We start from the raw sequence: 8,440 nt of genomic DNA on the forward strand, positions 1-8,440 counted from the left end.
GGGATCTGAGAAAAATTTCACCCATGTGACAAGAAGTTTACTATGATGACCACCTTAGTTCAGGCTTAAGTTTACTGATACACTGTCCCACTGGCCTCGATACAGGTGACCTTAAAGTCCTACTGCAACCTCAAGGGAAGACAGAGACTGCTTCTGTACATCTCTTGTCATCTTTGCCTTTGTTCCCTTATAGACAACCCCACACTCAGAAGGGTCCATCTTGACCCGAAGACCGGTGTTCCATTCCCACTTGCTAGACAATCCTTTCTCCACATTCTACCTTCTACAGGCACAGGTCTCCTGGAGGAGCTCTTGTTGTCTTTGAGGAAATCAATATTTCCTCTTGTCAAATTGTACCCACCCTTTGAAATGTCTCTAGTTCCAAGAGAACTGGAATCGGATATGTCCCTTTTCTGGGTTATTGCTGTTGCAGACAGTGATAGATCAAAGGTCCAGATTTTCCAGTTATGGAGCTTTTAACAGGCCCAGGGAGAGGTATGTTTCAAGAGCACAATTCTGTCTTGTTGGTTGCTGTTGTTAAAGAATCCTGCTGCAGGGTTCTGTGGCCTCTGTAGCCTCAGTTCCCAGCAAACAGATAGGGTTAATGAGGAACAAGGATGTGGGTGGTCTGTGAAAGCAGCTTGGGAGAAGCTGATAGCCAAATACCAACAGTTTTAGCCCATGGGAGGAAGCCCTGGTGACCTGCCTTCATAAATAGCAAAACCTAGAAAACCTTATGGTGCAGGTCTGATCTGTCATGCCTGCGGTTACCATAAGTTAGCTTTAGTTTAATAAGAAGCAGAGCACTGTGGCTAATGGAGGCAGGGCCATCTAAGTTGGCTGGTGAGTACCCCACCCCCAAGTTTCTGCATAGTGACCAGGACCATGGTCTTTCTTGTGTATAAATTATATACACGTATGTCCCGCAGCCATTGATCACCCACATCCCTACACTCGTCTTTAAAGAGAAGGACATGAAATGACAAACCAGGAGTGAAAAGGGGTCTTAAACACCGCAAAGCAAAAGCAGGGCATGGATTCAGTTGCCTTTACAACAGCGTTTAAATAGGGAAGGAATGAAAACAAATGACAGAGTGAAAACACAGCACACCCAGGGTGGCTGGCTCCCCTTCGACCAGGAAAATAACCCCTAGGGACAGAATTTAAGTTTCAGGCCTGGGGAAAAGGCCATGTCTGAAAAGAGTTCTGTAGGGGAAAAGAGGGCTCACGTGTCTTGCAGAGTGTTGCTGGCCCCCAGCTGAAGGCAGAGAACCAGGAGCAGGGCAGATAGGAGCTGAAGTGAGTACATGTCAGTGGTGCTTGATGTCCACAGGAACTGTGCACACAGGGATTCAGATTCCTCCTTATAACTGTAGTAAGAGGACATTGGAGTTATTGGGCAAGTTCCTTCTGGCAAATCCATGATGCGCTGGGATTTTCCCTCATAGGTAGACAGCTTGTTTGTTTTCCTGTGAGAAAGGTCAACATCGAAGAGGAGTTTTGATTGGGGGTGGAGTGAGTAATGAGCTGGATTATGTCCCTAGTTTCTCAATATCAGATTAGATTAGGATCATGGACCACTGGACTGGATCATATCTTCACTTTTGTAGCAGGATTATTTCCTCTTCTGACTTATTCTTCTTAGTGCTCCTCTGTCTCAGTATGAAGAAAGACATTCATTTTCACTTTGCCCTCTGAATGACATGCTGTCTTATCTTCTTCACATCACTACAGCCTCGGCTATCCTATGTACCTTTGTTGAGTGGGTGCCTTGACACTAATATCTCTATAGAGTGTAGTTATATGATACTCCCCTTGAGTTTTGTGTCCTCTAAAAAGTATTGGCCTAAGAGTGTTGCAGAGTATGTATAATATGCATTTAAGCCACAGAAATAGAAATGCATCAGGGGAGAGAAGAGGAGACCTGTTTGGGGTGAGTATACACGGGTGTATTCCCATCCCACCCCCCTGAAAACAAAAAGCTCTAGTGGGTGGAGCTTTCATAGTGTGCATTTTTCCTGCTAGGTGAGCATTCAGAAAATCGCTGCAAGTTGGTGCACCTAGTGGCATCACCTGGGAAGTTTCTCTCTTTTTCTTAAAAGCACTTCACTTGAACCTCAATTTTTTGGTGATGGCTAATTTGTGAGAACAGCATGCATCTGTGAAATTCTGTTTCCAGCTCCAGAAAAATACTGCAGAAACTGTTGTGAAGTTGAACACAGTTTACAAAGACAGCATTCCAGAAAAAACTCAAGTGTATGATTGGTTTTCTCATTTCAGAAAAAGGTAAAAATGTCAATTGAAGACACAATTTATTCTGGATATCTCTCAACTTCCAGAAAGGATGTAAATGTCAACTCATGGTGCATTTGGAGTTTGTTCCACCAGGTCAGACTGTTAACCAAGCTTTCTATTTAGAGGATCTTAAAAGATAGCATAACAGTGTGTGACAAAAAGGGCTTATTTGTGGCAGATGGGGGACTGGTTTTGCCACCACAACATTGCACCTGCTTATGTAGCCATCTCAGTGCACCAGTTTTGTGCAAAAAATGCCTTATGCCATTCTTGCTCCAGGGACCTTATTCTTTGACCTTGCAACATGCAACTTCATTTTGTTTTCCCAAATGATGGAGGACATGAAAGGACAGTGATTTGATGATGTAGAAGAGGTGAAGAAAAAAAAAGAGGGAGGTGCTGTCAGCCATTCAAACAGAAGAGTTTGAAAAATGTTGTTAAGAATAGAATGGGGTCCAAGCTCAGTCCGGTGCCCTGTTCCATTGCTCTTGTGACCTGGGTCGCTCATCAAATCCCAACGGTCAAAATGGTGAAGCAGATTGATAGCAAGGAAGATTTTCAGGCTGCCCTGAACAATGCTGGAGAGAAGTTTGTAGTGGTTGACTTCTCACCCACATGGTGTGGGCCTTGCAAACGGACCAAGCCTTTCTGTCATTCCCTCTGTGAAAAGTATGGCAAAGTGGTTTTCCTTGAAGTTGATGTGGATGACTGTCAGGATGTTGCTTCAGAGTGTGAAGTCAAATGCATGCCAGCATTTCAGTTTTGTAAAAAGGGACATAGGGTGGGTGAATTCTCTGGTGCTAATAACGAAAAACTTGAAACTACCATTAATGAGTTAAGTTAATTATGCTTCCTGAAAACATAACCAGCCATCAGCTGTGTAAACCTTTTTGTATTTACAAAATAGAATCAGGTAGGAAGACTATTCACCTAATGACCATCTGATTATAAATGACAAAAATATATTAATTATACCCTTAAAAAATAATGGAATGGAACTTCTGTCAAGACAGTGACTGAGTAACACATACCAGAGGGACTCCACAGAAAATCAGCATAGGAAACCAACTGAGAGGGAAATTCCACACTGCCAGATCACAGCAGGAGCACCATAAAGATAAGAAGTACGGATCCACTATGTCTTGAGGAGCTGTGGGATTTTGGCTTATCACTGTGGAGGCTAGCTAAAGCTTAACCTTAGCCCCACCACACTCTCAGACAGAGTCAGGCTCCTTTGGCTAGCCCAAGCCTTTACTTCAAAACAGCCATAGCTTGCCACTGCCTCTGGGCAGGGTTTATACCCCTACAGGCCAAAGATCAGGTGATCGGGACTCAGTTATATCTTTATTGTGTTCCTCTCTCTTTTCTCTTATGCCCCACAGTCTCAGCGGTCTCAATTGTTTTCTCTTTGCTTTCCTCTCAGAGGGCACTGCTGACCTATAGGACTCTTTCCTTATCCTAGGACAATTTCACCCCCCATCACCCAGCTGGGAGAGCTCTATACTGTTCAGCTTAACACGAGACTGGGGAAAGCCCACTCACCTTCCTCACCAGGGGAACTCATGCCTATCCTCCAAGATCACTGGAGGAAATCCAGTCCACACTTTGGGGTGCTTCACTTGGTTGGGGAAACCTCTATCCATCATCCACAGCACTACACATGACTGGGGGAGCTCCTGCATGTCCTCTTCAGCCACATGGGGCTAAGAAAACTTCCTCCCACCTTCCAGAGTGCCTCACACAGCCTAAGGCAAATATACCAACACTCTACAGCACTCCACGCTGCTACATAAATCTCTGCTGAATGATGTGATGATTTAGCTGACTAGGGCAATTCCACACACCATCTGCGGTGCTCTACCCCAAAGCGGGCACACTGGCCTGGTCTCTGTGGCACTCTCTTGCAACAAGCACCCCTGCACGTTGTCTGCGGCACCCCAAGCTGCTGTGGTCAAAACCACTATGGTTTCCTGTGAGATAAACCAGTACACCATCCTAACAGATCCACAACCACCCAACCAGCATCCCAAGAGAGGACCATCCAACTGGCCCTCCAAATAACAATACCAGCTGGTTAGGGAAAGAGTGACACCACAGGAGGATATAGTGATAGCCTGACCCCACCGTGCAATTAGTGGCAGGCAGTCCAAAGAAGCATTCCTACGAGTCTCACAGAGAGCCCAGTACTCTTTGAATCTCTGGAAAATGGTGCTGGGCTCCACTAAAACAATTCAGCACAACAGTAATCAGCCCCTACAACCTCAATGAAAAAACAGGAGGAACAAAGGCAATATCAGAAGAAGTCCTTAACTTAATGACATGCATAGAAGCAGACACTGATATGCCACAGACACAAATCTTCAGAATGCTGCTCAGAGTCATGCAGGATATGAGGGAAGCAATATAGAAAAAGGATAAAGTGATAGAGGAGATAAAGACCAGACACCAAAGTGAAATACAAGAGCTAAGGGATGAGATAGCAAAAACCAGTAGCAAATTCACAACCGCCTGGAGGAGGCAGAGAACTCCACCAGGGACTTAGAGGACAGCCAAGCAGACTTTAATAAACATGAAAAAAAGGGAAATAAGATCATCAGAGAAGCTGAAGAAAACCTGAGAGCTACGCCTGATGCTGTGAAGAGGAACAACATCAGAATAATTGGAATACCGGAGGAAGACACAACAGAGTCAAGAGTAAATTAATTGGGGAATTCCTGGAGGAAAACTTCCTTAGCTTAACAAATGAAAACCAGGCAACCATTCAGGAGGCTGAAAGAACACCAGCCAGACAGAATCCCAAGAAGTCACCAAGACATATAATGGTCAAACCATCCAACTTTGAGGAAAAGGGGAAAATCATGAAAGAAACTAGAGGAAAGTAAGCAGTCACATATAAAGGTACCAAATAAGAATATGCTCAGACCTATCAGCGGACATTATGAAGGAGAGTGGAGTAAATATTCCAAAAATTGAAGGAAAACAATGCAAACCCAAAAATACTCTATCCAGCCAAATTATCTATCAAGATAGATGGAGAAGCAAGAGCTTTCCCAGAAAAGAGAAAAACTCAGAGACTATGTTAAACGAAATCCATCCTTACAAAAGATCCTTGCCGACCCAGTATGGGCAGAAGATCAACACTCACCGAGCACAAATAGGAGACCGTCACATAGAACAACTCCACCCAGAGGGCAACAAAGACAAAACAGCCTCCCAAGATATCATTAGCTCAATGTCAGACAGAAGGCAAAAATGAACCACACACACGCACACAACACACACTGATAAAATAGGTAGGTAGGAAAACACCTGACACAAAAGGCACAAGACGACATCACAGAGTGCACAGATGGGAGCAGTAGCACTAAATATCAATGGAGTAACTCCAGCATTAAAAGGCAGAGGCTAGCAGACTGGCTTAGAAAATATAACCCATCGATCTGCTGCCTACAGGAGACACATCTCAAGCTTACAGACAAAAACAGACTGAGAATTAAAGGCTGGAGAAACATAGACCAAGCAAATGGCAATTCAAAAAAGTAGGGGTAGCAATCTTAATCTCTGACAAAATTGATTACAAGGTGCAAGACATAAGAAGAGACAAAGAGGGACACTATATAATGCTCAAGAGAACAGTAGACCAAGAACCAGTGAGCATAGTAAATATATACACACTCAACTAGGGGCTCGCGAAATTCATAAGTCAAACACTCCAAAAGATGGGGAAAAAATCACAGACTCAACAGTTATAGTAGGTGACTTTAATACACCACCCTCTGAGAAAGACAGATCACAGGGAAAGAAACTTAACAATGTTAAGTTGATTTGACCTGATAGATACTTTCAGAGCTCTCCACCCAAATGCAAAAATAAATCACATTCTTTTCAAGCTCACATGGCACACACTCGCAGATAGACCACATGCTGGGACACATGTTGAAGCTGTGTAAATTCAAGCACATAGAGATCATACAGACTTCTCTCTCTGACCACTATGCCATAAGGCTGGAAAACAACAAAAGGATGATTAAGAAAACAAGGACAATTTCTCAGCAAGGGAAACATAGGACTACCCTAAGACATAGAAATTCCACCCATGGGTACAAACCCCAAATAATTGGATGTGTTCAAATAAAACCATGTACAGAAATGCTCATGGCAGTACTGTTATAAGTTAAATGTTGGCATAATCAGAATGGCCATCAATAGATGAATGGATAAACAGAATTTGGTAGATCCAGACAATGGAATACTATTCAGCCATAAAGATAAATACATGTATAGCTCTGATGCATTGGCACATGATATCAGATGGATGAACTCTAAAAACATTCTGCTGAGTGAAAGAAGCCAGACACATAAGGCTAAATGTTATGCAGATTACATATATGAAATGTCCAGAAGGAGTAAATCCATAGAGAATCTTGGTTGCTAAAGGCTGGGGTCGAGGAAAATTAGCTGTGACTGCTAATGGGTATAAGGTTTCCTTTTGTAGTGATAAAATTCTGGAACAAGATCGTGGGGATGGTTGTATACCATTGTGAATGTCCTCAATGTCATTAAATTATGTGTGTTATGCTGGATGTATTTTACCATAATAATAATTTTATAAAACCAAAAAATAAAAATATGAGAGAGTAGTGTTTGTTTCCTAGAGTGGGCCTGTTCCACAGGCTTTCGACTTGAAATACTTATCAATTTTAGTATAAATTTTAGTATAAATCTCTTTCCTTTTATTTCATTGTGAACATTCAGGCTAGGGTATTACAGTTTTTGATATTTGTTTAACCTGCTGCTACGTGATGATTCTAACTCACAGCAACCTCATGTATTATTTAATTGAAATGCTCCATACTGTTGTTGTTGTTTAAGGGGGTGGATTATGATTTGTTAAAGTCAGTTTCTCTAGTCTACTCGGACTAAATAAAAAATGCAAATTAAAACAGCTATGAGATACCACCTATCACCCTTAATTAAAACAATTCAAAATATGCCCAATTCAAAAAATCAGAAAGTAACAAGTGTTGGAGTGGCTGTTGTTAGATAGGAACTCTCGTCCACTACTGGTTGACCTGTAGGTATGTACAGCCACTGTGGAAATCTATTTGGCGATATCGAAAACAGATGAAAATTGAGCTACCATATTACCCGGAAATCCCCCTCCTGGGAATATACCCAGAAGAGGCAAGAAACAAACCACGGCCAGACATCTGAGTTCCAATGTTCATCGCAGCACAGTTCACAATTGCAAGGGGTTGAAACAACCCAAATTTCCATCAGCAGATGATTGGATTAAAAAACTCTGGTATATACATGTAATGGAGTACTACATAGTTATAAAAAGCAGTGAGGAACACATGAAGCACATTGCTGCATGGGAAGAACTGGAGGAAGTTATGCTAAGCGAAGTAAGGGAAGCACAAAAGGACAAGTACAGCACAAGTCTGCTGAGGTAAGCTTAAAAATGCAAAAGGGGCACAGGGGAAAAGCTATTGTATACATACATTCCTGGGGTGATGTCCAGGTAGTATGGCAGGGACCAGACCCAATTCAGGGATATATATGGTAGCCAACTGAAAAGGAGGAGAAATGAAACAAACAAACAAACAAACAAAAAAGACATGGGTAGCCGGGGAGTGGGGGTGGGGGAAAGGACACTAACCCACCCATGGGTTATATTTATATTTCCATAGGAGAGGTAGAAAGGGACCAGACGTCAACCTAGTGGGTCAAGATGAAAATGCAACATACCAGCATGAAGCAAGGAACAAATAGAGAGGTCTGAGGGCCCTGCCCCAATCTGAACTATGTGGACAGCACTACCCCCTGCCCAACCCCTCCCTGGGAATTCACTTCAGAAGACAGAACTGAGGCTACAGCTCAGTGAGAGGGACATGTTTGATGAGAGCACACAGGAGCAAATGAAGAGGGAAAGAGAGAGAGTGGAATACATTCTGGCCCACCAAGCCCCGAAGATGATATACTGCTAAGAGCAGCCAATGCATAGAGAGGACCATAGGGCTGACCCCACCATGAGACACGACATCTCTCACTGACCCATAGCACTTCAAGGGACAACACTGGAGACACAGTGTGGGAATTGTGCCTGATCTGACCCCACCACACTGGGGCAAAATGCTAAGGG

The 8,440-nt window shown here is 43.1% G+C and overlaps 1 protein-coding gene across 1 annotated transcript; it reads left to right on the forward strand.

Moving 5' to 3' along the window:
• The first annotated feature begins 2,821 nt into the window (after positions 1-2,821).
• Positions 2,822-3,139, forward strand: LOC101645150 (thioredoxin-like). The gene has a single exon (XM_045288625.1). The coding sequence runs from the start codon at positions 2,822-2,824 to the stop codon at positions 3,137-3,139; it is 318 nt and encodes a 105-aa protein (XP_045144560.1).
• Positions 3,140-8,440: the final 5,301 nt, after the last annotated feature.

This window comes from Echinops telfairi, unplaced genomic scaffold (genome assembly GCF_000313985.2).
Source record: "Echinops telfairi isolate 266 unplaced genomic scaffold, ASM31398v2 ScPeMD7_23;HRSCAF=83, whole genome shotgun sequence".
NCBI lineage: Eukaryota > Metazoa > Chordata > Mammalia > Afrosoricida > Tenrecidae > Echinops > Echinops telfairi.